Source organism: Aotus nancymaae, unplaced genomic scaffold (genome assembly GCF_030222135.1).
Source record: "Aotus nancymaae isolate 86718 unplaced genomic scaffold, 86718_ANA_hifiasm-v0.15.2.pri h1tg000025l, whole genome shotgun sequence".
NCBI lineage: Eukaryota > Metazoa > Chordata > Mammalia > Primates > Aotidae > Aotus > Aotus nancymaae.
This window is the reverse complement of record NW_026988438.1, coordinates 33,435,853-33,458,656: the sequence shown is the minus strand read 5'-3', so window position 1 is coordinate 33,458,656 and position 22,804 is coordinate 33,435,853. Positions and strand designations below refer to the sequence as shown.

Here is a 22,804-nt window from a genome sequence, read left to right as displayed (position 1 = left end):
CCTTAATATAACTTAGATTGCTAGTTACCTTATTCTGGGTGATTATCTTCTTTTGCCATCTATATTACATTTTTCTTAAAAATAAGAACTTTATTTTATTCATCCCCAATTGCTCTGTCCAAGTATTTTGTTCTCCTCTTCATGCACTGTGTAAATAACTGCTAATTCGCTGAATTAAAAATGCATTATTTTTCATAATGTTTAGTTTTATTTAACCTTTGCAATCTTTTGTATCTAGCCCACTTTGTTATAGTATCATCTGTCCACTCTGTTTTATTCTGATTAATTTTCCCAATCAATAGCATAAAAAGTTAGATAATTCTCAATGGCTATGTGTTTTATTACTCATATATACCTTTGTACCACAAAAATATTTTACATCCATGTACTTTATATCCCCAATCACACAATATATACCTTGATGATTAAAAATATGTCCTCTACTTTCTCTCATTTCCTCAACTATAATCCCTTCCCTTCCACCAAAATACTTGAAACTGTGCTATACAGATAGCAGAATGACTAAAATAATCACTGTTATTAAACTGCTAAAACATATATAAGCTAGCAATTTGGTATATTAAGATAACCCCAAAATTTTAGAAACAAAAGTGCAATGTTAAAACATGTTATATATGCAAAAATATGTGCAAGTTGCAAATTAAATTTTTCAGAACAGAATACAAAAGATAATTTTAAGTTTAAAAAATTTGATACGGGGCTTCCACCAAGATGGATGAATAGAAACAGCTTCAGAGCGCAGTTCCCAGCAAGAGAGACACAGAAGACAAGTGATCTCTGCATTTCCAACTGAGGTACCAGGTCCATTTCAATGGGACTGGTTGGACAGTGGGTATATCCCAAGGAGGGCGAACCGAGGCAGGGCAGACACTGGAAGTGCAACTGACTGGAGGATCAACACTTTACCCCCTCGGCACTCCAGTTCAGATTCTGCACTTCTCCCATGGCTGCTGCAACCCACAGTCCAGGAGAACCCCATTGGGCTGAAAAGCATCCCGAGTTACCAACACAGATATAAGTGACAGCTCCAGCCAGCCCAGCACCCAAGTGGTTGGCACAAAACTAGGCAGAAGTTTTGACTAGCACCAAGAGCACCTGTGGGATGGATCTACCTGCCCCCCAGAAAGAGGGAGAGCTGAAAGCAGGGAGACAAGTGATATAGCTTGGCAGGTCCCACTCCCACAAAGACCAGCAAACTGAAGCCCTCTTGCTTGAGAGTTTTGCAGCCAGCATATCAGTTTGAGCTCGACCCCGGGCAATCGAGAGCTTGGTGAGGGACAGGGCATCCGCCATTGTGAAGGTGGGTCTAATCTCACCAGTGTAAACAAAAGCCAGAGGAAGCCTACACAGCAGCCAGGCTGAGTCCGAGGCAGCCCAGTAGCACCTCTGCAGGCAGACAAGGGCCAGACTGCCTCCTCAAGCAGCTCCCTGACCCCTATATAACTAAAAAAAACCACCTCATATAGCAGAAGGGCCTGACTGTTAGAAGGAAAAATAAGAAACAAAAAGAAATAGCTTCAACATCAACAGAAAGGAGGTCCACTCAGAGATCCCATCTGAAATCGCCAACTTCAAAGATCAAAGGTAGATAAATCCATGAAGATGGGAACAAAGCAGCACAAAAAGGATGAAAACACCCAAAATCAGAACATCTCTCCTCCTCCAAGGGATCACAACTCCTCACCAGTAAGGGAACAAAGCTGGATGGAGAATGAGTTTGACAAATTGACAGAAGCAGGCTTCAGAAGGTGGATAATAAAAAACTTCTCTGAGCTAAAGGAACATGGTCTAACCCAATGCAAAGAAACTAAGAACCTGGAAAAAAGGTTAGACGAAATGCTAACTAGAATAACCAGCTTAGAGAAGAACATAAACAACTTGATGGAGCTGAAAAACACAGCTTGAGAACTTCGTGAAGCATACACAAGTTTCAATAGCCAAATCAATCAAGCAGAAGAAAGGATACTGGAGATTGAAGATCAACTCAATGAAATAAAATGAGAAGGCAAGATTAGAGTAAAAAGAGCAAAAAGAACAAAGCCTCCAAGAAATATGGGATTATGTGAAAAGACCTAATCTATGCTTGATCGGTGTACCTGAATATGACGGGGAGAATGAATCCAAGCTGGAAAACACTCTTCAGGATATTATCCAGGAGAACTTCGCCAACCTAGCAAGGCAGGCCAACATTCAAATACAGGAAATACAGAGAACACCACAAAGATATTCCTCAAGAAGAGCAACCCCAAGGCACATAATCATCAGATTCACCAGGGTTGAAAAGAAGGAAAAAATGCTAAGGGTAGCCAGAGAGAAAGGTCAGGTCACCCACAAAGGGAAGCCCATCAGACTCACAGTGGATCTCTCAGCAGAAACCCTACAAGCCAGAAAAGAGTGAGGGCCAATATTCAACCTCCTTAAAGAAAAGAACTTTCAACCCAGAATTTCATATCCAGCCAAATGAAGCTTCATAAGTGAAGGAGAAATAAAATCCTTTACAGACAAGCAATTGCTGAGAGATTTCGTCACCACCAGACCCAACTTACAAGAGCTCCTGAAGGAAGCACTACACATGGAAAGGAACAACCAGTACCAGCCACTGCAAAAGTGTACCAGATGGTAAAGACCAATGACACTATAAAGAAACTGCATCAACTAATGGGCAAAACAACCAGACAATAACAAAATGGCAGGATCAAATTCACACATAACCATATTAACATTAAATGTAAACAGCCTAAATGCCCCAATCAAAAGACACAGACTAGCAAACTGGATAAAAAGTCAAGACCCGTCAGTGTGCTATATTCAGGAGACCCATCTCACGTGCAAAGATTCAAGTGCATGCAAAATAAAGGGATGGAAGAAGATTTACCAAACAAATGGAGAGCAAAAAAAAGCAGGGGTTGCAATCCTAGTCTCTCATAAAACAGATTTTAAACCAACAAGATCAAAAGAGATAAAGAAGGACCTTACATAATGGTAAAAGGATCAATGCAACAAGAAGAGCTAACTATCCTAAATAAATATGCATCCAATACAGGAGCACCCAGATACATAAAGCAAGTTCTTAACAACCTACAAAGAGTCTTAGACTCCTGCACAATAATAGTGGGAGACTTTAACACTCTACTGTCAATATTAGACAGATCAACGAGACAGAAAATTAACAAGGATATCCAGGACTTGAACACAGATCTGGACCAAGCAGACCTAATAGACATCTACAGAGCTCTCCACCCCAAATCCGCAGAATATACATTCTTCTCAGTACCACATCACATTTACTCTAAAATTGACCACATACTTGGAAGTAAATCACTCCTCAGCAAATGCAAAAGAACAGAAATCATAACAAACAGGCTTTCAGACCACAGTGCAATCAAATTAGAACTCAGGATTAAAAAACTCACTCAAAACTGCACAACTACATGGAAACTGAACAACCTGCTCCTGAATGACTACTCGGTAAATAACAAAATTATGGCAGAAATAAAGATGTTCTTCAAAACCAATGAGAATGAAGATACAACATACCAGAATCTCTAGGACACATTTAAAACAGCGTCTAGAAGGAAATTTATAGCAATAAATGCCCACATGAGAAGCGAGGAAAGATCTAAAATTGACACCCTATCATCAAAATTGAAAGAGCTAGAGGAGCAAGATCAAAAAAACTCAAAACAAGCAGAAGACAAGAAACAACTAGGATCACAGCAGAACTGAAGGAGACAGAGACACACAAAAAAAGCCCTTCAATAAATCAATAAATTCAGGAGCTGTTTTTTTGAAAAGATCAACAAAATAGACTGCTAGCCAGATTAATAAAAAAGAAAAGAGAGAAGAATCAAATAGATACAATAAAAAACGACAAAGGGGATATTACCACCGATTCCACAGAAATACTAACTACCATCAGAGATTACTACGAACAACTCTATACACATAAACCAGTAAATCTGGAAGAAATGGATAAATTCCTAGACACTAGCACCCTCCCAAGACTAAACCAGAAAGTAGTTGAAACCCTGAATAGACCAATAACAAGGTCTGAATTTCAGGCAGCAATTAATAGCCTACCAACCAAAAAAAGCCCAGAACGAGACAGATTAACAGCCAAATTCTACCAGAGATACAAAGAGGAGCTGGTACCATTCCTTTTGAAACGATTTCAAACAATACAAAAAGAGGGAATCCTCCCTAACTCATTTTACGAGACCAACATCATCCTGATACCAAAACCCAGCAGAGACACAACTGAAAAAGAAAACTTCAGGCCAATATCCATGATGAACATAGATGCAAAAATCTTCAATAAAATACTGGCAAACCGAATCCAACAGCACATCGAAAAGTTTATCCATCATGATCAAGTAGGCTTCGTCCCGGGGATGCAAGGCTGGTTCAACATACACAAGTCTATAAATGTAATCCATCACATAAACAGAACTAAAGACAAAAACCACATGATTATCTCAATAGGTGCAGAGAAGGCTTTCAACAAAATTCAACAGTCCTTTATGCTAAAAACCCTCAATAAACTAGGTATCGATGGAACGTATCTCAAAATAATAAAAGCTATTTATGACAAACCCACAGCCAATATCATACTGAATGGGCAAAAACTGGAAGCATTCTCTTTGAAATTTGGCACTAGACAAGGATGCCCTCTCTCACCACTCCTATTCAATACAGTATTGGAAGTTCTAGCCAGAGCAATCAGGCAAGAAAAAGAAACAAAGGGTATTCAATTAGGAAAAGAGGAAGTCAAATTGCCTCTATTTGTAGGTGACATGCTTGTATATTTAGAAGACCCCATCAACTCAGCCCAAAATCTCCTTAAGATGATAATCAACTTCAGCAAAGTCTCAGGATACAAAATCAATGGGCAGAAATCATAAGCATTCCTATATACCAATAACAGAGGAACAGAGAGCCAAATTATGAGCAAACTCCCATTCATCGTTGCTACAAAGAGAATAAAATACCTAGGAATACAACTAACAAAGAATGTAAAGGACTTCTTTAAGAAGAACTACAAACCACTGCTCAAGGAAATAAGAGAGGACACAAACAGATGGAAAAACATTCCATGCTCAAGGTTAGGAAGCATCAGTATTGTGAAAATGGCCATACTGCCCAAAGTAATTTATACATTCAACGCTATCCCCATCAAGCTACCATTGACTTTCTTCACAGAACTAGAAAAAATACTTTAAACTTCATTTGGAACCAAAAGAGAGCCCACATAGCCAAGAAAATCCTAAGGAAAAAGAACAAAGCTGGAGGTATCACGCTACCTGACTTCAAACTGTACTACAAGGCTACAGTAATCAAAACGTCATGGTACTGGTACCAACACACAGATATAGACCAATGGAACAGAGCAGAGGCCTCGGAAGCAAAGCCACACATCTACAACCATCTGATCTCTGACAAACCTGAGAAAAACAAGCAATGGGGAAAGGATTCCCTGTTTAATAAATGGTGTTGGGAAAACTGACTAGCCAAGTGCAGAAAGCAGCAACTGGACCCTTTCCTGACACCTTACACTAAAGTTAACTCCAGATGGATTAAAGGTTTAAACATAAGACCTAACACCATGAAATCTCTAGAAGAAAACCTAGGCAATACCATTCAGGACACAGGCATAGGCAAGGACCTCATGACTAAAACACTAAAAGCAATGGCAACAAAAGCCAAAATAGAGAAATGGGATCTAATTAAACTCAAGAGTTTCTGCACAGCAGAAGAAACAATCATTACAGTGAACCAGCAACCAACAGAATGGGAAAAATTTTTGCAATCTACTCATCTGACAAAGGGCTAATATCCAGAATCTACAAAGAACTAATACAGATTTACACGAAAAAAATAAACAAACACATTCAAAAGTGGGTGAAGGATATGAACAGACACTTTTCAAAAGAAGACATTTATAAGGCCAACAAACATATGAGAAAATGCTCATCATTACTGGTCATTAGAGAAATGCAAATCAAAACCACATTGAGATGCCATCTCACACCAGTTAGAATGGTGACCATTAAAAAATCTGGAGACAACAGACGCTGGAGAGGTTGTGGAGAAATAGGAATACTTTTACACTGTTGGTGGGGGTGTAAATTAGTTCAACCATTGTGGAAGACAGTGTGGTGATTTCTCAAGGACCTAGAAATAGAAATTCCATTTGACTCAGCAATCCCATTACTGGGTATATACCCAAAGGATTATAAATCATTCTATTATAAAGACACATGCATTCCCAGCAGAGGAGCCCCACGAGTCGCCAGGGTGACTCTTGTGGCCGGCGCGGCGGTTTTGCTGGTGCCTTAGCACGCCAGTTTTTGGTGCAGAGTCCGGAGATTCCCGGGCAGAAAAGCACCATCAATCTTAATACCGCTGTTTTGGCCGGCGCAGTGGATTGCTCAGATTTCGGCACTGGGAATCAACAAGTTGGACGTCTGCTCAGAGACCTAGTTAGAAAGTCGGTAATTACAAAGACAACAGATGGATAAATATATAATGAAGGGAAGAAATCAGCGTAAAAAGGCAGAGAATACTCAAAATCAGAATGCCTCTCCCTCTACAGGGGATCGCAATTCCTCATCAGTAACGGAACAAGGCTTAATAGATTACGAGTGTGTTCCAATAACAGAAGCAGGCTTCAAAACGTGGGTGATAAGAAACTTCTGTGAATTAAAAGAACTTGTTCTAACCCAATGCAAAGAAACTAAGAACCTTGAAAAAAGGTTTGATGAAATGTTAACGAGAATGGACAATTTAGAGAGGAATGTAAGTGAATTGATGGAGCTGAAAAACACAACACGAGAACTTCCCGAAGCATGCACAAGTTTAAACAGTCGAATCGATCAAGTAGAAGAAAGGACATCAGAAGTCGAGAACCAGCTCAGTGAAATGAAACCAGAAGACAAGATTGGAGAAAAAAGGATGAAAAGGAATGAGCAAAGTCTCCAGGAAATATGGGACTATGTGAAAAGACCTAATTTACGTTTGATAGGTGTACCTGAATGTGATGAAGAGAATGAATCCAAGTTGGAAAATACTCTTCAGGATATCATTCAGGAAAACTTTCCCAACCTGGCAAGGCAGGGTAATATTCAACTCCAGGTAATACAGAGAACACCACAAAGACATTCTTCAAGAAGACCAACCCCAAGGCACATAATTGCCAGATTTATTAGGGTTGAAATGAAGGAGAAAATACTAAGGGCAGCCAGAGAGAAAGGTCAGGTTACCCGTAAAGGGAAACCTATCAGACTTACAGCAGATCTCTCAGCAGAAACCCTACAAGCCAGAAAAGAGTGGGGACCAATATTTAACATCCTTAAAGAAAAGAACTTTCAACCCAGAATTTCCTATCCAGCCAAACTAAGCTTTATAATCGAAGGGAAAATTAAATCCTTTGTGAACAAACGAGTACTTAGAGAGTTCACCACCACCAGGCCTGCTTTACAAGAGCTTCTGAAAGAAGCACTATACATATAAAGGAACAACCAATATCAGCCTTTCCAAAAATATATCAAAAAGAAAAGAACATTAGCACAACGAAAAATTTACACTAACTAATGGGCAAAACGGCCAGCTAGCACCAAATGTTAGTATTAAAGTTATATATATTCTAATTGGATAAAAAGCCAAAACCCATTGCTATGCTGCATCCAGACCCATCTCACCTGCAACGATACACAAAGACTCAAAACAAAGAGAAGAAGGAAGATTTATCAACCAATCAGAGAGTAAAAATAAACAAATAAAAAGCAGGAGATGCAATTCTCGCCTCTGATAAAGTAGACTTTAAAGTAACAGAGCAAAAGAGGCAAAGAAGGACATTACGTAATGGCAAAAGGATCAATGTAACAAGAAGAGCTAACGATTTTATAGATCAACGAGACAGAAAATTAACAAGGACATCCAGGTCTTGAACTCAGACCCGGAACACGTAAACTTAATAAACATTTATAGAACTCTCCACTTCAAATACATAAAACATACATTACCACCTCACACCTATTCCATAAGTGACTACATAATTGGAAGTAAATCACTCCTCAGTAATCGCATAGCATTTCATAGATTTAAATGAAATATTGGTTGGCTGCTCGTTTGTTATTTTCTTCCCTTATTCCTTCCTGTTTACATCAAGTATAATTATTGGTATAAAAGAGGTTTTCAATACCTATTACTAAACTGCATTCTAGCCTGGGCAAGAAAGCAATACTCCCATTCTCTCTCTCTCTTTCTTTTCCTTTTTCCTCCTCTTCTTTATTCTTTTTCTTTCTTTCTTTCAAAAAAAAAAAAAAAAAGCAACCTCCCAACCCCCTGCACTCCCTATCCCCTTCTGGTTTTATTTTTCTCTATAGCATTTTTCACCTTTTAATGTACTATTCAATTTACTTATTTAGATTACTGTCTGTTTCTTCCCACTAGAATGTGGTGCCAAAAAAAAAAAAAAAAAAAAAGAAAATGACCTAAAAGTCATAGTTTTACCATTGAATGGAATATTCTTCCTCTAACCCATGAATCAGAATATGTAAAGAGAAGATGTAAAAAAGAGCTCTGAGTTTTAATTTGGAAAAAGAAGTATAAGACAGTAGTAGCAGTCATATAAAATAGAATAACATCAAATATTTAAAAAATAGTATAGTGAGAGCATAGAGCAAAATTTACATTTAAGCATTTACTAAACTTTGGTTAAAAACTATGACTTAAAAATATCCTTAACTACAAGGAGGTAGTATAAAAAAAAAAAAAAAGACACATGCACATGTATGTTCACTGTGGCATTGTTTACAATAGCAAAGACCTGGAACCAACCTAAATGCCCATCAATGATAGACTGGACAAAGAAACTGTGGCACATATACACCATGGAATAATATGCAGCCATAAAAAAGGATGAGTTCATGTCCTTTGTAGGGACATGGATGAATCTGGAAACCATCATTCTCAGCAAACTGACACAAGAACAGAAAATCAAACACTGCATGTTCTCACTCATAGGAGGGTGTTGAACAATGAGAACACATGTGCACAGGGAGGGGAATATCACACACTGGGGTCTGTTGGCGGGTAGGAGACTAGGAGAGCAACAGCGGGGGGCAGGGAGGTTGGGGAGGGATAACACTGGGAGAAAGGTCTGATGTAGGTGATGCCGGGGGGTGGACGGAGTCAGCAAACCACTATGGCATGTGTGTACATATGCAACAATCCTGCAAGATGTGCACATGTAATCCAGAACTTAAAGTACAATTAAAAAAAAAAAAGATACTAGGGTAAAAAACAAAAACAACCAAACAAAAAAAAAACCTTACCCTAAATGCTAAGTTATTGAAAAAAATTTTTTTTCTAGTGTTAAACATTGTTTCATACTTACCTTAAATGCTAAGTTGTTAAAAAAAATTTTTTTCTAGTTTTAAACCTTGTTTCATACTCTGCTGATATCAGAGAAAAGTAAAACATCTGTTGTGTGGTTTTGATAAGAACTGATTAGTGCTACACCTAATTTTACACACACACACACACACACAAATCTTCCTCAAAAATTTGGTACGTTAAGTTTATGTGTGTGCATATGAATAGGTTTATATCTAAGCCTATTTTAGATACTTTCTAAGGGCTAATTATTTATATGCATCCTGGAGACAATCTTTTTAAAGAAATCTATTGGAAGAAAATGATTTACATGTTTTATTAATCCAAATTTTTGTACATTGGATTTTTGTAAAGAAAGGTATACCAAAAAAACATTTTTAATACTATAAATTATGATTAAAATAGTTTAGACTTTTTTAATCCCTAAGATTTAAAAAATAGTTCCATTCCAACAAAAACATTTCTTCATATAAACCTATGTCCTTGCAATGCCCACAGCCTTTCAGTAACCTATGTTATTCAGAAATTTTTAGTTAGAAAGACACCAGGACAATAAATGACTGCTTTATATCTTCAGCTTCATTTTAGCCTTCCTATTTTCACACCCTAGAGGTTCCAGATTTTTATCCACAAAGTGATTATGGTCTAGGACTGAATCAGATTTGTAACAAACATCCACTGGGATCCTTCCACCTATCATCGACGGGCAGAGCCAATATATGTCTTCTAGCTCACTGAATCCTTTCACCTTACCTAGGGACTTTCCACAATGCTATATGGGTAGAAGCTTTCTTTTACAAATGACAAAAATGAATGAAAAATGATTTCAGAATTGAAAAATGGAAAACCAAGTAATTATATACTGTCTAAAGTCTACTCTAAATCCACCCACTTTAGTGTCTAAACATTTTAACGTGTACAGAAAGGAATATTCTTTAAGGTTGTAAATCTCATTATCTCCAACTTTATCTGATTACTGACATGCATCATTTATATTAATACTCCAATATATCCAGCCACATGATAGTGTAAAACTTCTAATAGTGATCTACAATAGTCTAGAAACTATTACTTTTTTTTTGTTTTCCAGAAAAAAAAATCAAGCATAAAGCTAACAAAATGAAACTTCTAATAAGTATACTTCCTTCTAAATATAATATCAAAATGAAACTCTAACAGCAGTTATGCAATCATTTATAAATAAAATACGGACTCTTATTCTTTTTTCCTAAAAGGTAATTTGGCATGTCATTCTCTCTTTTTTAGGTATTGGTCTCAAAATGTACTTCTTCTCAAAACAATGTAAAACATAAGAAGCATTTCCAAAGAGTGAAAAGAAAAATTTACATGTATGATATTTTTATGCTATGAGCTATGCAAAAATCTGTCACCATCTATGTTACAATTCTAGTCATCAATAAGGTACTTTTTTCCAATGTACCACTCAAAAATCAATTATATCAACTCTTTTGTATAGAGAAGCAGCACACCTTTCAGACAACTAGTATTAATGAGTAGACATGACTATAGAATCTCCATCTGTTTCTCTGACAAAGCTGTGGCTACTCTAGTCTCTCATTGAAATTCCATTAATCTGGTGTACCAGGGTCCAATGTGAAAATCAAAACTCCATCTAACCCTTTATCAGCTCACAATAACCTACAAGTGAACTCTGCCTGTTAGCATGCAGCAAGTTATGATTTTGCTATCAATCAGGCAGTTGGCCAATAAAAAAAAAAAGAGAGGGAAAAAAAAAAGGCAGGCTGAAAACAACCTACCTGGCAGGGTTTGGAGACTTTGTTTTTGTTTTGTTTTCATCCCTATCCAATTTCTATGTGGTGCCCGGACCTTGTGAGATTATGCATTATTCTCCTTGCTGTGATTTAATTGCTACCAGCAATCAAGTCGAAGCATCACTGAAGTGTGCTTGAATTTCATTAGAAGATATAACTTATGCTACTTTCCTACAGTACCTAATAAACCATAAAGAAACCAAAACACATATGGCTTGAGGGAATAACTGGAAAATTAGGTGGCCATTTGGGAACTGAGTGAACTTTTGAACCAGAGGAACGGAGAAAAAGAAATATTAAAGCAAAAGGCGGACTTACAATGCACACACAGATGTGCAAGTTTGACATTTTCAGTACCTTGAAAATTACATTAGCATTATGAAAAATACATATCATGTTTAGTTTATAATCCATCAAAGTTCAGATACTTTGTTAGTGCCTACCATAAGCTAAAAGTCAAAAGGACAAAACAACAATCTGATTTGACAAAAGGCCTCTTGGTGACCTGTGCTAATTTGGTTATGCTTATTGTTAAATGCATTATCTTTTTTATAATTAATATATTATTAGACTCAGGTCACATAATGAAGGAAATTTATTCATCAAAGGAAAGGGAACACACATAAAATCTAAGTTGAAGGGAGAAAAACTGATACACTGAGATGATATTTTAGTGCCATGGGAAGGCATGGAAAAAGAAAAAAAAGATATTTTAGAGTGAATATTAAATGTCCATGTGGTAGTTTGAAATTTAATTTTAATAATGATATTCTTAGAAGAAAATGTGAAAGTATCAAAAAAGCATTATTTCTATATCAAAAATGGTATTATTTACATATCAAAAATGAGTAATACTACAGGTTAAAGTTTTAATTTGCTCAATAATTGCTTAAACACTAATGAATAGGCACTAATATTTAACAAAAAACTTGATGTTATATATAAATGTTAAATAATATTTTAAATCAATAAAATAACCTTTCAACAGCAAATATTTTAGTGTATTTCCTGAATATTTGGTTATAAAAATATATGATAAATTATTTCTTCTTAAAAAGAAAACACAATCATGTAAATGCACTATAATTTAATAACAATTTACTTTTTCTAACAAGCTTCTAGATGATTTCTAGCTCTCATAGATATTTAATTGCTGAAGTTCTTTTTAGGTTGCAAATTTTTCAAGAATACACATAGCACTCCCTGTATATTAAAATATTTATGCTATTTTAAGAAACTATGTATATATATTCTATGAATATATTCTGTGTGTCTGTATTCTCATAGTATAAGTATTCTGTGTGTATGTGTATATAAACACACACACATTCATATATACCAACATTTTACAGAAAAATAAAGCAATTGTAATGTGTCTGAAAAATAGTACCACTTAAATAACAATTCTTAGTTTTGCCTGAAAATACTATTTCTTCAATTATAAAACATGTTCTAGTAGAAATACTTCTGAAGACAAGGTTGGAAAGGATAATGCTCTGTTTTGGTGTAGAGAAAAGAAATGTGTATCTCTTTAAAAGATAGAAAGTGAATATAAGAGCAAAAAAAAAATCCCTCCCTTTAAAAATAGAAATTAAATGTTTGCCAAAGCATAAAATTCAACATAAAATAGATATGACTATTATTGCTACACTTTGTACAAAGTTCTGGATATAAAAAAAGATTGTTTTGTACTGAATCAGTGGTTAGAATGTTTATCACTTATGCATGTACTCGACTTATCCCTGTTCTGCAATAGACATAATTTTATACCTCATAAAAGCAATTTATGTTTCCAAAGGGAATAATCTGGATAACATAAAATGTGGAGTACTCTGTTGCAGGAAGCATATTTTCATTCAGCAATTGTATTTAGAGATGGAACTGCACAGTTTGATCATCACATAGTGTCAGAAGGTATTATTCATTTCTATGTCTATGTGAAACTTTGAGTGCTACAAATTAATATGCATGACTAATTTATTGATACACACTCTTAATTTATAACTATGTATTACCCTTATAAGGTTTCTATAATGCAGATGTACTCAATGGCTATAACAGAGAAAGCACATACTACACTAAAAAACAAGTTTCATAACTTTGGCAATATTCAATAGCTTTTAGAAATTACTAAGAGATAATTTTATTACTAATTCAGTTAACACTAACATTACAATATTACTACATAATATGAGGCACTTTTAAGTGACAATCATAAAAATGAAAATGTGCATTAAAAGAAACATTTGATAAAAATCTGTCTCAATGTGAAAAGGCAATGTTGGAAAATTAACTTAATATTTTATGAACTCATTTTGTATAAAGTTTTCATAAAAAAAGATCAAAAATCTTTTTTATTATTTATAAAATAAATAATACAGTAAGCCTTTAAGTAGTAAAATAAAATTAAGCAAGAATCTGATAATATTAAATTAACTAACAAACTGTTACTAATAATATTCATATGATGATACAGGCACTCTCTCAAAAATTTTAGTAAAGAAAATTTCCAAGAAAAAGAAGCAATTATACACTTAGGAAAACCTCACGAGAACCACTAGAGAGAGCTCTTCTGTTCCTTAAAAGGTTTGGTAAAGTTAACTGAAGCCTCTATGTTCATCTGCTGTCTCAGAAAACTACCACCTATATACATAGGTTTTGTGTGTCAGAGTTACGCAGGAAAATGTCACATACCATCAGAGGGGGCTTCATCATCTTTATCATATCGTTCTGAAGCTAATGAAATAGTGTCTGGAGGCCCAGCAAAAGGGTCATCATATTCGTCTCCATCTTCCTTATCACCTGAAAAAAAATCAGATAAATGCCTTTTATACTTTAGCCATTTAAAGCAATGTTACTTAATGCTACTTTGTTAAAAGACGTAAATTTTACTACTAAATTCAGTCATTGTCGTGGAAAAACAAAGAAAACTTTTAAAACTAGATAAAAACAGGTCTTATTTTAGTTTATAGCCTTTGTAACTTATAGTAAGAGTTTTTGAAGGTCATTCTATGACTGCTTATTTATGATACAAAAGGATACAGTCCAAAATTATAATGACTTCTGCAAAGAAGAATCCAAAAAGTAGAAGCAGGGTAAAACAGAGTGTATATCCAAACAAACAAACAAACAAAACCAAAATAATGACAACAACAGCAAAAGTCCAGGAAGCACAACAGAAAACATAATTGAAGTAATTCCATTTACCTACTCGATAATTTGAAAAATTATGATGAGAAACTAATAATTTGAAGCTATATGAATATTTTGTATTTTCATTAAAAATCACAGGATTGCATTAGAGAGCACAAATCTTTTATAGAAAAAACTGCTTTAAAATTAACATAATCTTTTAAAATTCAAGCAAGGGTAATTTACAAACTAGACACTTTCAGTTTCAATTGTATGTTACTATTTTTTAACGTTCCGGCCAGTTTCCTACTTGATTTTCAAATCTTAGGTTGGTTGATTGATTTTTTGATTGATTCTTTATTTTAGGCTAATTAATCTTCACAAGATCTTGTGGTTTCAATTTTTTTCATATAATCATTTAAAATATATTTTAAAACTCAAATATTTGCTAGCCCAGTTACACATAGCATTCATTTCTCACCCGGATTTCACAACAAAGAAGAACATATGCTAAATTCTATATTAAGTATTTGACTGTTGAATTCTACCTGACAGAAAAACAGTCACCTCAAGGATTACTCAAAAAGCAAAAGGAAAATCCCCAAAGGAACCACAGAGTACCTATAGTATTACTTATGAACCAGAGTTCCTGGCAGATCCAGATTAAAGCTACCTGTCTCTCCAAAAGGGTATCTGTATCCTCTGACACCCATTTGATGGGTGTCACCCTATTTGTTACCACATTTTTGGTAGAGAAAATAGCCTCTTTCAAGACAGAACTGTCAAAATAACTTTTAAAAATACATATTCCTCTCAATTTCTTTATAATTTTTCCATTTCATGAGCAATTGTCATCACAGAGACATCTCTCATTAAGACAATAAGGGCAGAACATAGAGATGGCTATACTGTCATCCTTAGGGATTCTACTACTAGGTACACTAAATATGGTGATGTTTCTTCCCCAGTTAAAATTCTAAGAAACACATAAATATTACTCATTCTTCGGAACTTAATTTCTCTTTCTTTCGAGATGTTTCAAGTCCTTTTCAGAACACTCAATGATCCCCTACAATATTTCTTATGCAAAAAAGAGTGCTAGGCTGGGGGCAGTGCTCATGTCTGTAATCTCAGCTACTCAGGATGCTTGAGGCCAGAGGATCGCTTGTGGCCAAGAATTAAACACCGGCTGGGCAACACGGCAAGACCACACCACTAAATAAAAATAACAACAATTAGCCAGGCCTGGTGGCCTGCATCTGTATTCACATCTGTGGGAGGCTAAAGTAAGGGGACTGCTTGAGCCTAGGAGTTTGAGGTTGTGGGGAGCTATAACTGCACCACTGTATTCCAGCCTGGGCAACAGACCAAGACTCCACCTCTAAAAAAAAACCTTTTTTAACAAAAGAAGAGTGATCTGATTTCAAACATAAGGTAGGAAGGAACTTCATAAAGTGCTAGCAAAAATATTTTGAACATATTATGACAGTTCATGGAATATGTACCAGTAGGAATCAAGAAATTCTCAGTTACTTGTAGTTGTTACAATATCTTTACATTCTTAATAAAGTTAAGAATTTTTGTGGTATGAATTTTCTAAGAATATTTCATATCTCACACAAAAAAGATCTTGCTGCAAAAACAGGGTATTAGGATACTTCAAAAACATCACAACTTAGCATGTAGCATATTTTGCTATTATGACTATTTAAAAAGAATAGTAAAGCCAAAGAATATACAGTAAAGACTTTGAAAAAAATTCAGATGTTCAGTCTTAAATATATGAAATTCTATGTGTAAGTAAACAGAAAAAATTAAAAGTTAGCTTTTAAAATTAGAAGTAGCTTATCATCTTTTGATAATATTATGTGTATGTATATATGTGTATATATGCATTTATATACACATACATACACCCAAATGCAAACAGCATTCTTAAGAAAATAATGTATAATATATATATACATAGCAAAAGTTCATTACTAAAGCTATAAATGCAATAATATTTAATATGAGTTAAGAGTATTTATTCTACACAAATCGATCACTAACATGTTAAAGACCTCTGTGGGTTTAATTTTTATTTAAAAAAATAGGCCGGGTGTTGTGGCTCACTCCTGTAATCCTAGCACTGTGGGAGGCTGAGGCAGGTCGATCACCTGAGCTCAGGAGTTCAAGACCAGCCTGGCCAACATGGCAAAACCTCATCTCTACTAAATACACAAAAATTAGCCAGGCATGATGGCAGGCTCCTGTAATCCCAGCTACTCGGGAGGCTGAGACAGGTAAAATTGCTTGAACCTGGGAGGCAGAGGTTGCAGTGAGCCGAGATTGTGCCACTATACTCCAGCCTGGGCAACAGAATGAGGCTTTGTATCAAAAAATAAAAATAAAATACTTTTGGGTTATATGTAGAATTGCAGCTCATTGCAAGTATTATGTTTTTTTTTTAAAATCAGTGTGATATTTACATTTACCTAAGACAAATGAATTAAGTACTGCTATTGGCTTCATTTCTTCCTTATTTTTTTCTCCCCAGAATCCTCTGAATTAACTCAGAAAGCAAAGAATCTATATGCCATATATACAGGGATAGTCCCTTTTTAACCTGCATTAAGTTGAAAGGACACATCGTTTTTCAACATGGTCTTCTTCATCTTACTATTGTTCCAGTGATGATCCATCCCTTTTCCTCCTCCCTAAATTTTTTTCAAACCAATAAAGATTAAAAGCTGCTGTCTTATAAGGAGTTTTAACTGAACACAGGGGTCGCTGTTGAGTAGTGCAAAGTATTTTTCCTCCCCAGGGGTTGAGTATTTGTAGTTATACCTGCAAAGACTTCTATAAATTAAAAGGAAAATGTTCAACTTGTGTTTATGTAATAGAAAACTGAACTCCAAGTCAACAATAGGCATCAGGTAAACGTATCCAATACAATTTACAGACATAATTGAAAGCATTACAGCCTAATCAAACATCTAAAAGAAAAGCATGCTCAAATGAAATGTCTACAGAATCATTAGTTGGCAGCCATTCTATTACAATCACACATAATGTCAGTGGTGCCATGGGCCTGTACCAATGACAGCAGCATAAATTTTGCATCTCATTTCTGTGGTAATAAAATTAATGATCAGTTTAAAAATACTTCTTTGTAAAAGTTATTGCGCAAAGAAAAGACACGAATGTGTCCCTGTTATGTACTCACAAGGATAATTATGGGGTTGTTGCTCATTAATACTGTTTCTTATTTCCCTAGAAAACCATTTGATTTATCCTACAACTTTCAAAAGTTTAATTAATAATTCAAAGTTAACAGAATAAAAGACAATGATCCAAGACTTCTCTTCCTATAATTTCAGTAGTAACAAACACCACAACAAACTTAAGGTTTAATCATACTACAGCAGCATATTTTTCTGAAAAACATTTTAAAATTTATACTAGCTGGGTTCAAATTACTATAAGCCATTCTTTTTGATATGGTTCATTATCAATTAACATTTTCTGAAATGCCTAGAAATGTAGCCCAGCAACAAATGAACAGTCATAATCTCTACAACCATTGAAGCTGATTTACTCAATTTGTTGCTTGTTTTTTCAAAACAGTTCTACTTTAAACACAATCAGGTAAACATGAAATGAAGTAATATATAGGTTGAACATCCTTAAATCAACAGAACTCCAAAATGTTCCAAAATCCAGAACTTTTTGATTGTCAACATGACAACACAAGTGGAAAATTCCATACCTAACAACTTAGCTTTCTGATGGTACAAAATTACAAGGTATATATGAAACATAAATAAATTTAGTGTCTACACTTACTTAGGTCCTGTCCCCAAGATATCTCATTATATATGTGCAAATATCCCAAAATCCAAAATCTGAAACACTTCTGGTCCCAAGAATTTTGGATAAGGGATATTACTCAACATGTACCTAAAATCTGAATGACAACCATCCCTTCTTACTGAATGACAAATGGGGGGAAATTACTCTAGCAAAAATAAATTAATTTCTAATTCTCTCCTTAGCTCACTTATCTAATTTTTTAAGTAATAATATATAGCTAAATATACATAATAAAGTATTTAACTTGCCATTTCTTCAAGGAAGTTTAATTTTTAAGGCTTTGAAGGGTATAGGTCACTAAAAAGAAGATTCTCTTCATAATTCTTCTACAATAGGAGGGCTAATTTACAGAATGCAAATACTAAAGACAACTTCTGGCACCAAACTGAAGCAGAGCTTTAAAATAAGAATACCACTTTTCAAGCACTGCCTGTGAAATATACTTCTACTACTATAGGTCCCATCATTTCAAACATGCTCAACATGTTTGTAAAAGGCCAATGGTGGGGGTAGGTGGCAGAAGGAAAAAGCTGTGAATTATTTGCTAAGATTTCATTGTGGAGTTATCTTTCAACAGAAAACACACTATGTTAGGAAGGGTAAAAAAAGGAAATTAAACATCATCCAAACTTCAGACTTTTGGCTATTCTTTTTCTGCTATTCTTAGTTCATTAATAAACTTAAGAAATAGTACGAGTGAGAAGGCCAAAGGAAATTGCTTTCTAAGTAAATCTATGCATATTTTAAAATATCAATAAAATCTTAAGGCAAAATCTATTAAATACATATTTTTATAATTAGAGCAAAAAGATTTTAAAAGAGAAAATGAGACTTTTAGCTGTAGCATCTGAAGCAATACATTCCCCTTTTTCTAAACTGTAGACAGTAGGTCAGGCACAGTGGCTCATGCCTGTAATCCCAGCACTTTGGGAGGCCAAGGCAGGTGGATTACCTGAGGTCAGGAATTCGAGACCAGGCTGACCAACATGGTGAAACCCCATCTCTACTAAAAATACAAAAAAAAAAAATTAGCTGGGTGTGGTGGTGAGTGCCTGTAATCGTAGCTACTCAGGAGGATGAGGCAGGTGAATCACTTGAACCCGGGAGGTGGAGGTTGCAGTGAGCCGAGATCACACCCCTGCACTCCAGCCTGGGAGCGACAGAGCGAGACTACATCTCAAAAAAAACAAAAAAAAAAAAACTGTAGACACTAATGTTTTACAAATTTGAAAAAAAACTCATGAAATATTTGACTAATGCTAATAAATATGCCCTTATTTCAGTACTTTATAATTTCTCCCCAAATTGTTTGAAAATTGAATTATGTTAATCAAGATTAACTTAAATCTTCTTGACAAATGAAGCTGAATCTGAGAATACACATTAATATTAAACACCTACTATGTACAAGTATCTTCACATTATCTTACTTCAGTAGATCATTCTATAAAGAAAGTAATCGGCCGGGCACAGTGGCTCACACCTGTAATTCCAGCACTTTGAGAGGCTAAGGCGGGTGGATCACAAGGTCAGGAGTTCAAGACCAGCCTGACCAACATGGTGAAACCCCATTTCTACTAAAAATAAAAAAATTAGCTGGGTGTGGTGGTATATGCCTGTAATCCCAGCTACTCAGAAGGCTGAGGCAAGAGAATTGCTTGAACCTGGGAGGTGGAGGTTGCAGTGAGCCAAGCTCACACCACTGCACTCCAGCCTAGGTGACAGAGTGAGACTCTGTCTCAAAAAAACAAAAAGAAAAAGTAATCACACCTAAATCATCTCTTGAGAAAACTAAGAATAATATATGATCGAGATAAAACTATAGGTAAAAATTTTTTATCATGTACTAATGCTGTACATACAGCATTAGAAAATCCTAGTTAATACTCAGTCAATAACAGTATTTACTCAAATAGTAATGTATTCTTATTGCAAAAAATATTTATTTCAAGTCACATTAAGAGACCTATAACCTTGTTATGTGATAGAGAACAATGCTGAAATAATCACATAGCATAATTCCAGTGCATGAAGCCAATATTCGGGAGAATACTTTACAGTACAAGGCAATATTGCAAGTAAAAAACTAAGGCTAGAAACTAGGTTATTCTGTCAGCCAAGCACAGTGGCTCATGCCTGTAAGTCCCAGTACTTTGGAAGGCCGAGGCAGGTGGATCTCTTGAGCCCAGGAGTTCAAGACCGGCCTGGGCAACATGGCAAAAACCCATCTCTACAAAAAAATACAAGTTACACAGGCAGAGCACCTATAATCTCAGTTACTCAAGAAGCTACAGTGGAAAAAGGATCACCTTAGCCTCCCAAAGGAACCGGGGGAGGTTGAGGCTGCAGTGAGTCATGATGGCACCACTCCACTCCAGCCTGAGTGACAGAGTGAGATCCTGTCTCCAAAAAAAGAAAAAGAAAAAGAAAAGAAAAAAGATACTAGGTTATTCTGTCACATACAATACTTTGAAGGATATAGGAAGGGAAGGAACTATCTGTTCTAGATAAAACAGTCAATATTTCAAATGAGTAACAAGGACCAGACTAAGCAAGAAGTGTTCTGGCTGATTAGATTCAAATCTTTCCTAAGGACAAGTAAAATTAAGAAATTTAGAAAATCAACTGATAATTATTCTGAAGCTGCAATTTGTCAGATCTCTTCAATAGGGGAATCGAGACTTGCACATATAAGGATAAAAGAAGTATTTTAATAAATTAAAGAAATGGAAAGTTTTAAAACAATACCTTTCTATGGAAATGAATATAAATACCAATTGAAAAATTAGCTTAATACATAAGCTTCAGTATCTAGAAGCCACTGTAATAAAATGAATTTTTACCAGTGTAAATTATTCTAACCCCTAAAAATGGAAATACTGCTGAGTATGGTGGCTCACACCTGTAATCCAAGCACTTTGGGAGGCCAAGGCGGGCAGATCACAAAGTCAGGAGTTCCAGACCAGCCTCACCAACACGGTGAAACCCTGTCCCTACTAAAAATAGAAAAATTAGCCAGACATTGGGGCACGTGCCTGTAATCCCAGGTACTCAGGAGGCTGAGGCAGGAGAATTGCTTGAACCTGGGAAGCAGATGTTGCAGTGAGCCGAGATGCCATTGCTCTCCAGCCTGGGCAACAGAGCAAGACTCTGTCTCAAAAAAAAAAAAAAAAAAAAGTACCCAAAAAAATCTCCTAAGATTTATGCAGCCTAGGGTTTCAACTATATCAACTCAATTAATTTTAAATTTTAAGAATTGGTAGCCAGGCATGGTGGCTCACACCTGTAATCCCAGTACTTTGGGAGGCTGAGGTGGCTGACCTCTTGAGCCCAGGAGCTCAAAACCAGCCTGGGACACATGGCAAAACCCCATTTAAAAAAAAAAAAAAAAAAAAAAATTAGCTGGGCATGGTGGCAAGTGCCTATAGTTCTATCTACTCCAGAGGCTGAGGTGGGAGGATCACTTGAGCCTGGAAGGCGGAGGTTGCACTAAGCCAAGATGGTATCACTGCCCTCTAGCCTGGGAGGCAGAATGAGAGCCTGACTCAAAAAAAAAAAAGAAAAAAGAAAGAAAGAAAGACTTCAAACTGTAAAATCTGTATTGTTAAATCTCAGGATGGGAGATTATCTAGAGTAGAAGGGAAGGATTTGTGAGGGAAGTAAGGAAGGATGATAGACATCTGTGTGTACTGGAGAAATTAATAACTAACTTGTTAAATAAGAATAAATCTGAATTAACTCTTATTTAAGAACTTTTTTCCCTAACAGTGATATTAAAATGATATCTGTCATTTAAAATACATATATATGTAAATAAAATTAGAAGTATAAGGGTAGAAAGGAGGAAAACAGCTTATGTTCACAATGTGACTCTACATAGACGAGAGAGAGAGAGAGACACAAGAGGGGAGAAAAAGCACAGGAAAACATCCAAAAGGAATTCTGCCCAAATCTCCTTGGATAAAGGTAATCCAAAACATCAAAGGGAAATTGTAAGATGGAGAAAAGGCAACACCACCAAAACATACTTAGAATTGAATTTACTCAATGTGGAGATCTGAAAATAAATTCCTATTTTTAAAAAGAGATGTAATGTATCTTGAATAATTACTTTACAACTATTAGGTCTGAACCCTTTACTATGTCTAACAAAGTACATGAACAGTCTTTTTAGAACAAGGCTGAATATACTTTGAGTTTATAATGGCATAAAAGTACTGAGATCATATTTCTCCAAGGTATACATCTAATTCATCTACAGGCTTACTTTTGAACAGGTACTCTTCGTGATTAGTTAACTCAGTATAGCTGTTATTGAACTACAAATGACTTATTCAGAGAAAAATGATTATGAGCCATCTCTAAATTGTATGCTACTTGAACTCTTATTTTATGCTCACTTTTCAGTTTCAATCAAATACTATATAAATTTCTATTCTCTTTAGAGAAAAATAATGTATCTCAGTAATGTAATTTTAGTATCAACACACCTGAACAAATTCTAAAACAAAATACCAAAGGGAAAGTTTCCACACTATTACTGATCGATATGCAATTACACAATTACTTCGTATCATGCTTTTTTAGCTTAAAATTTTTAAATGTAC

The 22,804-nt window shown here is 35.4% G+C and overlaps 1 protein-coding gene across 1 annotated transcript in view; it reads right to left on the bottom strand.

Moving 5' to 3' along the window:
- Nucleotides 1-22,804, bottom strand: part of SKAP2 (src kinase associated phosphoprotein 2) — a 223,877-nt gene that overhangs the window by 187,283 nt on the left and 13,790 nt on the right. The window contains exon 4 of the mRNA XM_012447798.2: nt 13,905-14,012. Coding sequence (XP_012303221.1) covers nt 13,905-14,012 — 108 coding nt within the window. The remainder of the gene's footprint in view (nt 1-13,904; nt 14,013-22,804) is intronic.